This window comes from Diplotaxodon limnothrissa, linkage group LG7 (assembly GCF_057381915.1).
Source record: "Diplotaxodon limnothrissa isolate DT_005_m linkage group LG7, D_limnothrissa_male_GT1.1, whole genome shotgun sequence".
Classification (NCBI taxonomy): domain Eukaryota; kingdom Metazoa; phylum Chordata; class Actinopteri; order Cichliformes; family Cichlidae; genus Diplotaxodon; species Diplotaxodon limnothrissa.
This window is the reverse complement of record NC_140602.1, coordinates 17,237,540-17,254,135: the sequence shown is the minus strand read 5'-3', so window position 1 is coordinate 17,254,135 and position 16,596 is coordinate 17,237,540. Positions and strand designations below refer to the sequence as shown.

The 16,596-nt window shown below is 41.1% G+C and overlaps 1 protein-coding gene across 1 annotated transcript; it reads left to right on the top strand.

Moving 5' to 3' along the window:
* Window positions 1–361: 361 nt before the first annotated feature.
* LOC146628106 (FYVE, RhoGEF and PH domain-containing protein 6-like) lies at window positions 362–14,991 on the top strand. Its single transcript, XM_085357579.1, has 20 exons — window positions 362–374; window positions 1,005–2,826; window positions 5,823–5,961; window positions 6,225–6,292; window positions 7,562–7,592; window positions 9,127–9,278; window positions 9,759–9,915; window positions 10,024–10,111; window positions 10,643–10,693; window positions 10,822–10,880; window positions 10,972–11,043; window positions 11,767–11,835; window positions 12,128–12,211; window positions 12,313–12,392; window positions 12,562–12,664; window positions 12,787–12,933; window positions 13,027–13,215; window positions 14,496–14,624; window positions 14,717–14,856; window positions 14,955–14,991. Exons 1-20 carry the CDS (start codon window positions 362–364, stop codon window positions 14,989–14,991), a joined length of 3,630 nt encoding a protein of 1,209 aa, XP_085213705.1.
* The last annotated feature ends 1,605 nt before the right edge of the window (window positions 14,992–16,596 follow it).

The window sequence follows — 16,596 nt, the reverse complement described above, 5'->3', positions numbered from 1 at the left end:
TAATAATGCCAATTTGTGGAAGATTTGGATGCAAAGATTGACTCTGGCCGTCTGTGGCTCCTGGGGGGCCTCTAGTGGATCGTCCTCGGAAACAAAAAGGAAGCTCGCGGCTATTGGCTGGCTACATATCGCAGAACATCAACAGCCGGTGCGCCAGAGAGAAGAACTTGTTTGCGGAATCACGTGTGCCGCTCGGGTTAAAATCAAAGAAAATGTCGATTATTTGACACATTATGAATCGACGATCTGAACTTTATCCGGATATGAAGGACTTTTGTCTTCACTGATTTATTTATTTATTTTTAATATAAGGACCGGAAAACAATAAAGAAAGAAAAACAGAAGCGAAGTGAGTGGAGCGATGATGAACTCAGGTAAGTTCCCCGTTCGATGACTTTTCTGGTTTATACGTGAACACGGTGAGCTTATAATGGCTAATCGGGAAATAGTAAATGCTCAGAGATGTACTTCTATACTGTAGTTCAGCATGTTTTTTCTTTCTATTCCTACACAGTATAAATCTCACCTGTTTAGGTTTAGCCTGCTCGGTAGTCATTTAAACAGCATAGCTCTAAATGAAGTTACATTTGATTATCTCGAGTTTTGTATTGATTTTGTTCGCAGTCAGCAGTTCAAACTGTGTCTTGTTGAACAGGGAAATATTTGAAAACAACGCCTTGAAAACCCTGCTTGTCAACAGGCTTGCCTTTTACTGCTTCTCCCACTCTTCATCTCCCACCTGCTAATCCCCCACTTTTGCGTGTTGACGCGAGCTATTAGTTGGAGTAATGTGCTGCTACATAGAGGGGCAAACATAAATCATGTGATATTTGAACCCTTGGAGAGGTTGTTTATGATGTATACCAAGGTTAGGATCAGCAGTGAAAGAAAACACAGTCATTACATTATAGTCAGGGTTACAGTCATTTAGATGTTGTTTTCCCTCAGAGGAAATAACTTTACCTCAAGTCCCAACTTCATATATTTCATTTCTCTATTCCCAGGCATGCATAAGCCACCTGTGGCCCCTAAACCAAAGCTGCCTTACTACGAAAGTCCACGGCAATCTCCTTTGATCCCTAGAAAAGGTGGCCTCTCGCAACCATCTCCTGGCACGCAGATGAAGGTGAAACCGGCGCTAGCCCCCAAACCCTGCCCCTCTAAATTCAACACTGTCTGGACGAGCCCACGTCAGACATCTGCGTCGGATACCCCCCAGACTGTAGGTCGCCTTGCTTCCCAAAATGGACTGCCGCACGAGAGCAAAAGGCCTGACTGGGATTACGTTGTTCCTATTTGTCTGTGCAGCAGTGACAACTGCACGTGCGTCAATTCTCAAGGCACCCGCAATCATAGCAGAGAGAAAATAAACAATGAATACTTCAGAACAACGAACGCCTCTCCCACCCATACTCACTATCAGTCTGTTCAAGACGAACATGCTATTTACCAAAATGTCACTGTAAATACTAATATTTCCCGTCCTAAGGTGGCTTTTCGGCCGACTTCTCCTCACAGAACGCGGGGTGATGAGGCAAATGATGGAATTCTTGACGGTGTACCTGGACAAGTACCAGAGGAAGATGCTCTCAGTGTGCCACGACCCAAACTAATCCCAGCTCCCCCTAGGAAGCCCAGTCCTATCCCTGTACCACAGAAACCCAGGCAAGCTGTTCAGGACCATAAGGAAAAGGGGGAGAAGGGGAAGGAAGAGTCTGTAAGCCAAGATGGCAGAGAAATAAACACCAAAAATGTGGCGGTGTCACCAGACAGGAAGGGCACATCATCACTGTCTGTCAGTGCACCTGAAAGTGAAAAGAAACTGCCAGCTTTTCCGTCAGTGAAAACTTGTCCCCCTCCAGCTGCTCCACCCAAGAAAAAACCTTTTCTGTCTGAGCTCGAAAAAGTACTGAGCTCGGCTCCTCAGGCAATTCCAAAGGACGTGAAAGGGGAACATCTCGATTGGGGCCGTGGCACTTATGAGATGGATTTCTCCGCTAAAAAGATTCAGAGGAAAGCAAAGGGTGATGAGGAGGAAGCTTGTGGCATTTTGCATAGTCAGCAGGCCCTCAGCCAGCCTGTTGCCACAGTGGAGAAAACTGGGATGGGTAAAGTACCTCCAAAGAAGCCCCAGAGAAAGAAGCTGCTGAATCAGAATAAGGGATCATCTGAGGAGAGAGCAGCAAGGGAGTTTGAAGGACACGGGAAAAAGAAGGAGCCGCCTCTGCCTTCCACTGACAAATCAAGCGGTAACCATCCAGCAGCTGAAGTTAATAGGCATTCTCGCTCCAGTGTGAGCAAAGCCAAGTCCTTCTCCGGCGCTGACATCATTCGCTCTAAAAAAGTACAGAAGACAATTTCTTTCCGGAAACAACCCTTGAAATTATCAAAGAGTAGGTTACCCAGGCAGACGGAAAAAGAAGACCAGTTCCCAGACTACACTCCCGATGATAATGAACGAAGTGTTGACAACGACGAAGACCTATGGCAGAACTATCCCGAACGTAAATTCTCCGCTCCATTTACTGAGTTTGAGCAAAATGTGGACGGAGAAAATGAAGGAGAAGTTGTCCCATTTGAGGACAGCCCTGTGTATGAGGAGATATCAGACTTCGCCAATGTGGAAAATTCAGGGCCATATCCTCAGGACCCCTACTCACAGCCTAAACCATGGCAGAGCTCAGTTTACACTGACCCACAGGGCTTATACTTACACCCTGACTCCTCGGAGAGCTCGGTGTATGATAATGAGGGCATTTATGAGGAGCAGGATCCATATATGTCCCTGGAGAAAGACCACCAACAGACACCAGCACTCTGTGACAGGTAGACCTGATGTACTCGACTACCTCTAAACCTGATTTATTTTTAACAGCACGTTCTTCATTGTGTCCTGAAATTTCTTTTAAACAACCATTCATCTGCAAAATATGTTTCTGATGACAGAGGGCGAAAAGGAAGAGCGCAGAGGGCCTTCGCATTGTTTGTTTTTCTAATTCCTGTCAGGGTAGTTTGACAGGTATGGTGTGCTTGCATAGCCTTGACACACTGACTTAAACTACACAAATTTAAAGTATAAACATGTTGTTATTATTACAGGCAGAGACAATCTTTAGCCAAGAAGGGAAGAATACATACTAGATCAATGCAATCCACATTTCTGTGGTTTAAGAAGCGCTTTCACAGTGTCTTTGTGTTTGCAGCTCTGCGGTTATCTGGTGTTAGGAAGACGCTAAAACGACACCTGTTTCTCTTCTTAAAGGCTCAGTTCAATAGAGTGGAGGTGATAGAATTAAAAATCTGCTGCTTAAAGAGGAAACCTTTCATCAGAACTCAATATAAGACTTTATTTTTCATTTTACAATGATTATCCGTTATCAGTCCATTATCAGGGACTACAACATCTAGTCCTTTTACTGAATAGTTAGATTTGTTTGTTTTCAAACCAAAAACCTACAATCCCAACTATAACTACCTAATGCTAAAAAGTATATATGTTTATAAAACTGTTAGTGATGTGTGCATTAGGGGAACAAAAGGAGTTTCTGGCCTTTGTTCACAAATGTGCGGGTGGTGACGTGCTTATGCTTCTCACAAAATTCCCGTCAGATTCATGAAGCGTGTCCACTGGCCAGTTTTGTTCTGTAGTGACTTAGAATAATCTGCAATCTGCATGCCATGATCAACACTAAGATGTAATGAAGAAAGTGATGATGGTGATGCATTAAGTTAGTAATAAATAAATAAGGGGTGAAGAAATGGAAACAGTAGTGTCAGAGGAGGAAGCCACAAAAACAGCAACACCTTTCAAAACTGTTTCAGATAATAGAGCTGATGATTAGTATTTTCCTGGAGACTAGGGTTTAAAAATCAGTCAAACAATAAACATAGAAAAGACTTTGCATGAACAGACCAGAACAAAATGAAGGAAGGAACGTGCGATCTATCAGCTCAAGATTAAAAAAATAAAAAAAGGCACTACACTTACTGGAAAAACAAAACGAAAAACATCCTCCAGCATGCACGCGACATTGCCAACCATCATCTTATCATTCATTGAGAAGAAGTACCTGACCAGGATAAGATATACTTAAATAATCATAGTAACTGGAACATTTGTTCCAAATGTGTCATGTGTGAAGGACGAGTTTTGTTTGGTCTTTGTATTGGTTTGTTAAACTACTATATGTTGAGTCACTGTCTACTCTTGCTCCCATTTTCTTAACATTTAATCTAATTATTGTCCTCTGTCATTAATTTAATTCTATTAGTGTTTTATTTTGTTTCTGTCATTTTGGAAAACTGTAAATAATGGCTAATGAAAGTGTTACCGTGGCACGGTGTTGTGCTGGACAGCACTGTCATCTCATAACAAGCAGCTCCTGTGTTTGATCCACGGGCTGGCCGCTCTTTCTGTGTGGAGTTTGCATTTCCTCTCCAGGTACTCCGCCTTCCTGCCAGAGTCCAAAGACATGATCTTAGGCTATTTAGTGATTCTAAACTGGCCATAGATGTGAATGTGACTGTAAATGGCTTTCTTGCAATATTTTAGTGACTTGTCCAAACAATTGCCGTCTCCCCTCCACCTTCAATCCTAAATTGAATCAGTGGAAAACGGATGGGTGAAATATTTTTGATCATCAACATTATTAGTGGTAGTTGTAGTAAAGTTTTAAGATGTGCTTTCTATTATTTGTTCCTGAACATGTTCTAACTTTGTTTGCAGATTATGAACAAATTCAGCTGAGAAAATATCACAGATTTGTGCATTAAATCTGTTTATGTACAGATTTGTGTTTGCACTGTTAGATATTGCGCCGTTTCTGCAGATCTACATACATTCATCATAAGAAGCAGATCAGTGCTAAATAGATACGTTTTTACTTTTTTGCACTTTTGTTGAACTGACCCTTTTTTATTCTTTTCTGTTTTGTTTTTTTTAAATGTTTCTGAGTTTGCGTCTTCATTGGCTCCAGTTTTTAATTTATTTTTTTTTTTCCTGTGTGTATATTCCCTGAAGTAATCTTTGTAGTAATCCTGTTAGTAGGCAAAGAATTTCACATGTCTGGTTTTGAATGAGCAGTTTTGCAGAAGTCAGCTGGATAACAGGATTACAGTTTGTGTAACTGTACACGCTGCCTCCAACAGCTTAGCATGTCGCAGCGCTTTTCAAACACTCACATGTTGGAAACACGTTGGCTCATAGCAGAGACCGCTCACTGCGAAGTACTACAGCGGTTGTAAAGGGGGCACAGACCCTTAGCTTTGTCTGCTTTCTTTCTTTGTAAGTTTTGTTCAGGGAGGTGCCTTCTGAGAATCCTCTGGGAATTGTGGCATTTTAGACATGCGGCGCATCTTTGGCACAATTTCCTGTTAGCTGTTCATGTGAAGTCCTGTTAAAACTGCTGACGATGACGGTGCCTTATTTCTGAGTTCTGTGAGCAGATGTAAAAAGATGCAGTAGGAGTAGGCTTGTGATTGTATTGATAATTAGATTTAACATTTAAAGGTGTCAAGTCCTCCCTTTCCTGTGTGCATTTCTATGACTTTTAATAATAAATGCTCCCGTATAAGAAATTCTTGGGATTAAATGCTGAGGAGAGTTTTTTTTTTTTTATATCAGAAATCTTCCTCATTCTTCTGAAATTCCCTTCCCCTCGCTCGTGTGCCATGTGTATTTTAAAGGTGTGTCAGCGCCTTTCAAATGCAGAATAAATGCCTTCAGATAGTTGTGTGTCAAGACTACCTGCCCTGTTTGTGTTTGTCGGTCCCTGTTTTGCTCTTTGACTAACACGTGTTTCTGACTTCTTTTTTTTTTACAGAAGCTCCTTTGAAAAAGACATTGTTCTTGAGGTGCCGTTTGATGATGACTTTATCCAGACCACCTCAGAAGACGAAGGCGAGAATGACAGCAGCTCTGACTCAAGTAAAGGTGACCCTGAGCAGCCAGAGGAGAAAACGGTGAGGAGCAGAAGCTGTTAGATCCTGACAGGGTTTGCTCATTGCAGGAATTTCAAGGATGCAGGCAAAATAGTCCTGCAGGGGAGAACACGCCTTCCTTTAACAAGAAAAACAAAAACATTTATAGCATCATCCTCATGCTGTTTCTAATAGATTAATATATTATTATTGCATCTTGTACGTCTGCTGCGAGCAGTGTGTGTGCTACATTTACTGTACTGTTTTATTCAAACTGTACTGTTTTTATTGATTGTCTTCATCAGACGGCGAGTGAAAAGAAGAAAAACAAGATATTCAACATTGCACAAGAAATTATGACCTCTGAGAGTGTGTGAGTGTCCTTTTTTTCCCTCATTTGCATTTCTTGAACTCCACGTGTGCACATAGTCTAGGATAATTTTGCCCAGATTTTGGGATGTCTGTCTCTCAGGTTTGTTGTGGGTTTTTGTAGATTAAAAGTTTCTCTTGGTGTTTGCAACATTAACTTACACACTGGGGGGAAAAGACTGGAGAAAAAGCCATTTAACTAAACATTTAATTGTTAAGAAGTGCAAATTCAACAGTACATCTCAGTTTTTCTACATGAAATATTAAAGAAAAAGTTCTAGTAGCTCATCATCCAGATCATCTGGTGTGTGTCTTGTATTGTTTAACTATATTATATGTTGGAATTAGTCGGACCTGCCTTGCAAGACTGCAGTTGGTCCCGAATGCTGCAGCTCGCCTTCTGATGCAAACTAAAAGATGTGAACGTATTTCCCGGTGCTTGCCTCTTTCCACTGGCTCTCTTTTCACTTCAGAACTGATTTTAAAATGTTATTGTTGATTATAAAGCTATGAATGGACAGGCTCCTGGGTATTTGTCTGACCTCTTGCAGCCTTATGCGCCCTCTAGATCTCTTAGAACAAATGATCTTTTGCTTTTAGCCATACCAAGGTCTAGGCTGGTTCACAGAGGCGATCGAGCGTTTGGGTCGTAGCGCCTAAACTGTGGAATAATCTACCCCAACACATCAGACAGGCTCCTACTGTCAATCAATTTAAATCTCATCTAAAAATACATTTGTATCCACTGGCTTTTAATACAGTATGAGAGGTACTTGGTGCTAATAATAAAAGTTACTTGGTACTAGTTATTTTGTATTTCTGTACAGCACTTTGGTCAGCGTTGCTGTTGTCATTAAATGTGCTATATAAAAAAAAAAAAAAACTACTTTGGTGTAGTATGAATGGCAGTGGGGGAGGTCTTTCTCCATAGGGAAAGCTGTAAAACGTGAAAGTACAGTTAAATGATCAAAATCTATGAACTCCTTCACATTTTGCAAAGCCTTCCAGCGGGCCTGACTGGAATCTTTGTCAGGCTGATTCTGGCCCCTGGGCCATATGTTTGACACACTGGTCCACTTGCACCCAACAGATGGTAGAGTCTTGCAGAATCTGTGTGTAAGCGCCTGACTGGAAAAAAACAAAACAATTTCCATTCACCTTCATTGTAATGGGTAGACACACATATATGTCAAAACCTCACAAAACATGATGATGTATTGTTGTATGGAGGCAGCGATTGCGTAACCATTATAACTGTATTTTGTTTTTCCAGGTTTGTTGACGTCCTGAAGCTGCTTCATGTTGTGAGTACTTCCACATGTCACCTTTTAAACAAAAGCAACCACTGTGTTTGCCATGAAAAGAGCTGTGGGTATATATTTGAGCCAGTGCTGGTCTAGTGTCGGGGCCCACATTCTCCATATGTGTTTGATTTGATCCTCATAGAAGGGCAGAATAGACTTTTCGCCGTCCTTCTGGCAATAAAAGGTTCTTATTGTAACACTATACTTGCTCTGAATGATACACAGTCGCGTTGTTTTAACCGCTGCCAAAAAAATGATCTGATTCCTATGCTGTACTTCCCCTGCAGTGTTTGCTGTGCGACAAGAAGGGAAGAACAATATTTTTTATGTGTCGTCCAACCAGTCTAACCAAGTCTTTGCCAACCCACTCTTAGATCGGTGAAGTAAAGCACTCCCTATCTCTACGAGAATCTCCACATCTGCTTCTGTTTGTTTGTTGAGTCGCTTTTTCTTGACAGTTCATCATATCTGCTCAGGAAGAGGAGATGTGGTAAATTCAGGAATTGCAGTGTTAAGTGTGAGGAAATTTGATCAGGGCTGGTACGTAAGATGTAGTAGCCTTGAGTGACGACTCCCATCTATGACTGTATAGCATACACGGGAAGCGCTCGAGTCTCCGTGGATTGCACATTTGTGAAGAACAGATCAGATGAAGTTCAAAGCAATGTTGAAGTGGCTTTCTATTTTACCCAGCTCTGTCAGGTACTCAAACGGACATCAGCACTCACCACAGCATGTGTATTCTATCTGATTTATCTGGTAATGCATATTCTTAGACGCTCTCGTTTTCGGGATCTAAATGCAGACAATAAAAGCTACTTTGATTTAGCTGCTTTGTTTGTCTAACCCATGTGTTATAATGGAAACGAGATAACCAAACTGGCCTTTTTCTCAACAAACGTCACACGTTTGTTACCGCTGACTGTCTGCAGCGTAGTCTCGTGAAACGTATATGCTTTTAATTTTTTTTTTTCTGCTACATCCTTCACCATGTGAGCCGCCTCCTACACTGTCAGCTGTTTTTTTTTTTTTTAAGTAGGAGGAAATCGCACGTTAACCACAGGAGCTCTCTGCTGGGTACATGGTCTGTTGGCAGTTTTATTTGCCATGTGTCGCTATAAACCACCAGAAAGCGAACCATAAATGGTACCCTCAGTGTTTGCTGCTCTGTATTTATTATTTCTTTGGTCCTGATTTTATTTTATAAGAATGACAGTGCGTCTTTTGTCCTGTCTTGCCCCTTTAACCCCTAACCGGTCACAGAGGATGGCCGCCTCTCCCTGAGCCTGGTTCTGCCGGAGTTTTCCAGTTAAAAGGGAGTTTTTCTTTCCCACTGCCACCAAGTGCTTCCTCATATGGGGTCATTTTATTTTTGGGGTTTTCTCTGTGTTATTGTAGGGTCTTTACTTTGCAACATAAAGTGCCTTTAGGCAGCTGTTGTGATTTAGCACTATGCAAATAAAACAGAATTTATTTGTCTTTTAAGAATGCGCTTAAGCTGTGTCCATCTGACTTTTTATCTGTCTATCAACAGGACTTCCGTGATGCAGTGTCTAAAGCCTCTCGCCAGAGTGGGAAGCCTGTGATTGAGGACCGTCTTCTAAACCAGATCCTGTACTCCCTCCCACAGCTCTACGAACTCAACCAAAACCTCCTCTCCGAACTGAGACAAAGAATAGCTAAATGGTATAACAAAGTTTTTTATTTATTTATTTTTTTTACTGAGAGCTTTACATGTGCTCTTGTTGCCGATTGGGAGCTAAACCATGCAGTAATAACTGATAGTCTTCAGAGGAAGAGGGATGTTTTTATGTTTTAACTCCATACTAATGCCCACGGTCTTAAATCAAGTCACGATACCTATGTGGTGCTGTTAGTGCCTGTTGAAAGTGTGGTTAGTCGGGTAAAGAGGAAACTCAGAACATTGGTGATTTTTTTTCTGTTCATGATCCACAAGGAAGTATTCAAGCTCTGGGTAAGAATATATATTTTCACATGTTTTTGATTATTCATTTACTCTATAGGAGAAAAAATAGATACTATAAAACAAAAGTATGGACCAAAGTATGCCCCCCCCCCCCCCCCCCCCCCCCCCCCCCAACCTAATCACATAGATGGATCGAGGAACTGACCAGTGTTTTTCTTTTCGCTCTGTTTTGTTTACAGGAACGAGAATCCCCAGGTAGCAGACATTTTCCTGAAACAGGGGCCCTATCTGAAGATGTACTCGACATACATTCGTGAGTTTGACAGGAATGTGGTTCTCCTGGATGAGCAGACTAAGAAGAATCCAGCATTTGGCGCAGTAGTACGGGAATTTGAGGTAATGGTGCTCAACCTGTTCTGTGTGTAAGTGTCTTTGCTCCCTTTTTCAAAAACAAAACAAAAACCATTAAATGTTGATTTGGTTTTGTTCTCTTTTTTTGTTAAGGCTAGTCCACGCTGCGCCAGCTTGGCTCTGAAGCATTACCTGTTAAAACCTGTACAGAGGATTCCTCAGTACCAGCTGCTACTCACAGGTAAACCTGTAAATAAAGAGTCATTGAAATAGATCTTTTATGTTTCTTATTTAATACTTAAAGGTGAGTTTAACTTAAGTACAAACTCAGCTCACTGTTGTAGTTTTGGACTCCTAAACTGTACACGTTGGCGCAGCCTTTGATGTCTCATCTCAGGCATCATGCTGCCCTCTGGTGCTTATTATGAAAATCTTTTGTGCTCCTTCTTGACTCCTTGTATAATAAGGCTTTTGAAGTAGGGTCCGAATCAGATTTGGTGACATAACATAAGCTTCAACAAGAGTGAGCTTGTGGATTCACGAGTCTGGTTAATCGGTCAGTGCCAACATATGATGAATGTTTCCCACGTCACTCTTGTATAGCTGCGTTACGTAAACACCTGAAGACCTTTTCATCCAGGATTTAAGTTCTGAATCATTCCAGGAATTGGATATAGAGACTGAGCCCTTAACACCCATTTGCGTACTTATTGATCACTTGTTGTGGTTACACTGTTGATAGCAAAACTTAAATGTTTTTATTTTGTTTTAGATTATCTAAAAAACCTGCCTGAAGATGCAGACGACTACAAAGACACAGAAGGTAACGACATAACCTTTATTTTATTAATTTCTTTAAACCTGCAGATCCGTAAATATTCTTGATGGTGTTAGTGGAATGGAAATATTTCATGTCATGTGTGTGACAATTACAAATTTGTGTCCATTCAGCTGCCCTTGCTATAGTGAAAGAGGTGGCCAGTCATGCAAATGACTTCATGAAACAAGGGGTGAGAGCAAAATAGAAATTTCATGATAAGCAATCACATGGTAAATCCCTAATACACGTTACTTACACATTCCACTCGTTTTTTTTCTCAGGATATCTTCCAGAGTTTGATCCGTGTCCAGTGCCGTCTGATTGGCAACCATGAGATTGTCCAGCCTGGCCGGGTGAGGTCATAAAGCTTTTGTAAGATTTTGTACGTACACAGGCAATGTCAATGTAGGACAAGCAAAGGTTGTGCTAACACGGATGATGTCTCTCTGATTCTAATGTCCCAGTGAGCCATCACGCTTTTCCAGCATGAAGGACTCTGGGAAAAACTGAAGCAGCTAAACTGGTTTCCCGTTAGGCGATACATACTGTACTCAAGCAGGTGTAACCACCAGAGTCTGGTTTATTTGACTATGCTTGGGCATATTTAACTGAGTTGTTCCACTTGGTGAGAAAGTGGGAACGCAATGTTTCCTCAGTTGAGATTAACAATATGTTTTGCAAGAGTTTCCGGGGCTGACGTAGGCAGCGTTAACGTAGCATGTTATTTATTGATGGGCGAAACTGAAGCTCCCACACAAGCACTGGGACACCATGAAAACAGCACACGGGAGTGTGCCTGAGTCCAGGATGTTCTTGCTAACCACTGAGCCACCATGCTGCCACGTGATTATTAAGGCGGGCTGCTAATATTGACCTTCTCTAGGCCATCAATTGGAGAAAATAATGAACTTCAAGCTCTGCAAAGTACTTTTCTTCACATGTTGCACGAAGAAGTTCTGGATAAAGAAAAGGCAGTGAGAAGAGTGATAAAGTAAAATATGGGGAGGGATATTTTTTGCTAATTTACACTTTTGTGATTTCTCTCCCCCCCCCCCCCTTTTTTTTTTTTTTTCCAGATATACCTTAAAGAGGGGATCTTGATGAAGCTGTCGAGGAAAGTTATGCAGCCCAGAATGTTCTTCCTGGTATAGTCGATATTTCCTTTTATGCTTTCATAACCAAATCACAATCGAACAGCAGTGTTTCTGTCATGTGCCTCCACTCATGGTTCCCTTCCTAGTAAAACATGTGGTCATACATTCTGTTGAGCTGATATAAGGAACTTGGCTTGATTAATAGATTTAGCTTCCATGGTGCTCAGATGTCTTTCGACATTTGTTTGATATTTTCCCCACATTTTTATGATCTTATTACTGGTGTATTTGAGACTCGATGGTCATGACAGAATGAAAATGTTTCATGTCATTTTCCATTTAGTTTAACGACATGTTGCTGTACACCAAACCCGTTCAGTCAGGCCAGTACATGTTCAAAAACACGCTGCCCCTCAGAGGAATGAAGGTGAGAACTCATTCTTATTCTGTTTGTCAATTTTCACATTTTCTCACATCACGAGATCATCTTTATCCTGGCATCACGGCTCACAGTGAAAATAATTACAGGTTAGCAAACCGAGTCAAGAGGCCTATCAGAACGAGCTGAACATCGTGAGCGTGGAGCGCTCTTTCATTCTCTCCGCGAGGTAATGATCAGAAATGAAAGAGGCCTTTGTAATTTAAGATGGTGTGTTGTTGTTGTTGTTGTTATTACATTTTATTTCATTAGTGTATGTTCTTCTTTTTTGTTTTTCTTGAATCTATTTTGGGGTTTTTTTGTTTTTTTTACATATGCTCTGTTTTCTCTTTCTGTAGCTCGGCCGAGGAACAGGACGAATGGCTTGAAACGATTTCCACAGCGATCAGTGAACACATCAAGAAGACGAGCAGCTTTACCCCTGGCAAGCCTCGAGATGTGGTAAGATCACTTAAAAAAGTACATCTCCGGCTGTTGCAATATGTGAGCAACATTTAACATTGTATGAGCAGCCACTGAAACTCCTGTGTGCCTTCATTTTTTTTTGTACCACTCATATTCAGCTGGATGGCACTGATGTTGGCGATGGTGCTCCTTTGGGATCCAAAGCCCCCATATGGATCCCTGACAAGCGGGCCTCCATGTGTATGGTCTGCACCTCCAAGTTCACCCAAACGTGGAGGAGACATCACTGCCGTGCGTGCGGAAAGGTGAGGCATCAGTTGTACAACATGCTTACTGTCCAGAATGAGGGAGAGATGGAAGGGCAAAAAAAGTAAAACTTGTGCTTTATTCTTCCACAGGTTGTGTGCCAATCTTGCTCCTCCAATGAATTCCCTCTCGAATATAAAAAGAACAAGTTTACTCGAGTGTGTGACCAGTGTTTCCAAGTTCTTTTGGAGCAGAAAGGCGAACAGACCCATCAACTTGGAAAAAGAACTGCGTTTACTTTCCACAAAAAGCAGAAGTTGATACCCGCAACCCTCAAAGAGGTAGTTCATATGTCGCCCTCATCTGTATACACTTTCCATTACAACCTTATTACTGCAGTAGTTTATTTATTATTCACAATAGAACAATAGAAAAAATTTTGGACTGCTGGACTTTCAAGAGAGGGATGTTGTCCCATTTTTGTCTGATATAGGATTCTAACTGCTGAACAGTCCTGGGTCTTCTTTAACGTATTTATTGTTTTATGGTGCTTGAAATGTTTTCAGTAGGGGACTGTTGATGTATGCAGTTTAGCATTTTCTTGCTGAAGTATACAAGGTCTTCACTGAAAAAGATTTCATCTGTATGGGACCATATATTGCTTTTAATACCTCTCAGCATTAATAACGGCTTTTCAGATATGCAAGCTGCAAATTCCATAAGCTCTTGTGCGACCCCCCCCAAACCATCAGAGATCCAGGCTTTTGTACTGAATGCTAATAAGGCAGGGGTGTCCAACTCCAGGCCTCGAGGGCTGGTGTCCTGCAGGTTTTAGATGTGTTCTTGATCCAACTCAGCTGATTTAAAATTACCTCCTCATAAAGTTCATAAAACCTGCAGGACACCGGCACTCGAGGCCTGGAGTTGCCTACCCCTGGACTAAGGGAAAGCAGAAAACTGTTCCGTGGACCCCACCAGAGGACCAGAAGACCCCTTATTGCAGGGGTGCCCAACTCCAGGCCTCAAGGGCCGGTGTCCTGCAGGTTTTAGATATCACCCTGGGTCAACACACCTGAATCAAAAGATTAGTTCATTACCAGGCCTCTGGAGAACTTCAGGACATGTTGAGGAGGTAATTTAGCCATTTGAATCAGCTGTGTTGGATCAAAGACACCTAAAACCTGCAGGACACCGGCACTCGAGGCCTGGAGTTGGACACCCCTGCCTCAGTCCATTTTAAATGAGTTTTGGTCCAGAGAAGATGGCAGTGATTCTAGCTCATGTTCACATATGGCTTCTTCTTTGCATGATATATTTCTCCAGAATCTCTGAATCTTTTGAAGACTTTATGTATCCAGGTTAATTAGTTATAGAAAGTTCTTTCCAGCCTTTATTTCCCCCTGTTCCAACTTTTTGAGAAGTTTTGCTGCCATCAAATTTAAAATGAGTTAATATTTTTCATTAAATAGTAAAATTTCTAAACATTTAATGTTTTCAATTCTTGTTATAAAAATTTGGATTTAGAAGATTTGCATTCTGTTTATATTTACATTTTACAGTGTCCCAACTTGGCTTCATATAATGTTCAGAAAACTCATCAGACTGCTTTTACTTTGTAAAGGTGACGGCCAGCACAGACGACTCCTCTATGAGTGGGTACCTGCAGGTGTCCAAGGTGGCTAAAAAGCACGGGAAGAGGTTATGGTTCGTCATTAAAGACAAGGTCCTGTACAAATACGCAGCAAGTGAGGTAAAGTCTTCTACTTGTATTAATAAAAGCTCAGTATGGCAGTTGGAACAAAGAGAATTATTGCAACGTTTGTTTTTCATTTCTTCATGCAGGACGTGGCAGCTTTGGAGAGTCTGCCCCTGCTGGGATTTGTTGTAAAAGCTGATTCCTCACAGACGTCGCAGTTCAAACTCTACCACAAAAACAAAGTTTACTACATTTTTAAAGCTGACAGCCCAGAGACTGCCCAAAAGTACTGTAGAGAGAGATGCTATTTATTATTGTATATAGTGACAATATTAATAATATTAAAATATTGTAATAATATTTTCTTTTTTCTTTTTTTAACAGATGGATCACGTCTTTTAAAGAGGCTGCTGTGCTTTAATATCTGCTGTGTGAAGCTGCTGGCTGTGCTTGCCTCGGCTGAAACTGTTTTACCTCAGTGCTCCCAGAAATCTGTAAACAGCATCTGGAGTCACCAGTTTTGTGCGTTTTGTTTTTATTGATTTTATTGTAATTACTGTAACTACTTTTTACATTGTTTTTAGAGCTCTCTTGTGGAGATGGGATTTACCCATTTTTATTTTTGCACAGTCACATGAATCTTTTCCACATGCATTTAAAAAGTTTAGGCTTCAATGTCAGAAATCCATTTTTAGACTTTAATTTTGGGTTATGCTTTTAATGCAATTGTCTAATGTCGTGCTTGGATTGCCATAGCACAGATTTGGTGAAAAAGAGAATTATCCATTAGTTACTGTGGACACGGCTGCTGTCATAACATGTGAACACACGTCTATCCAGCAGATTCCTAAATAAATTATGTGGGTATTTCTTGTGGTTTGAGAATGCTTTTTTTTTTTTTCTTTTTTCTTTTCACACTTCATAAGTTACCATAGAGCACGTTCAGAGCAATGTTAAAACAATGTTCACTTCCTGCTTGGGTAAGAAATGTTTACTTTATCTTCTTAGACTGGAGTCTGCAATCTAAAGTCTCAATGATGTACTGGTGGAGAATTCACTGTTCAAACTGTCCCATAATGGGTTCTGCACCTAAGTCAATCAAATGGCTTCATATGATTATACCCTAAATATATATCTATGTAAATAGAAGTGATTGTAATTAGATTGACAAGAAATTAATTTTTACTGCTCAAATTCTGTCATTGTAATAAATCTTTATTTTCATGTGTTTATTGTTGTTGTATGTATGTTTGCTGAAATTATTCTTTTCCAACGTTAACGCTATACTTTACACCCAAATCACTTTTACTTTAAATGCTGCAAATTGACTGTACAGTTTAGTCACTTATATAAGTCCTCATGATGGATCTTAAAGGTTTATACTAGGGGTGCAACGATACTCGTATCGATATTGAACCGTTCGATACAGTGCTTTCGGTTCGGTAGGCATATGTATGAACAATACAAAATTTGTAATTTATTTTATCAACTTTCCTTCTGACGATGCTGTCTGTGTTGAGCGCTCAGTGGATCTGCGCTCGACAGTGCAGCCTAGGCGGAGTAGTCGAACGCAGATTCACTGAGCGCTCAACACAGACAGCATCTTCAGAAGGAAGAGCGCAGGGCAAGCTAGCGAGACAGAAGTTAAGCTCTCCTTGCAACATGGCAAATTGAACCTCCCCCACCCTCATTCAGATCTGGCGTTTAGAATTATTTTGGTTTTCATGTGAGGTATGACCCTGAAGGTAAGCGCGTCATGGACTAAAGTAAAACAGTATGTTGGATGTGCCAGCAATGCTCAATTACATGGGTGGGAACTAGTGTGTTAGCGCAGTTAGCTCGTTAACGTATTGGCCGTCTAGCCCCACGCAAGGGCGATCAGGGGTAGCTCGTTAACGGAAATTTGCCGTGTTGTGGCGTTAACGTCATTTCAACGAGATTAACGCTGACAGCACTAGTGGGAACACAACGAATATGACTGCGCGTTTACGCCGACATCATCCTAGTGCAAAGACAAGTGGAAGCA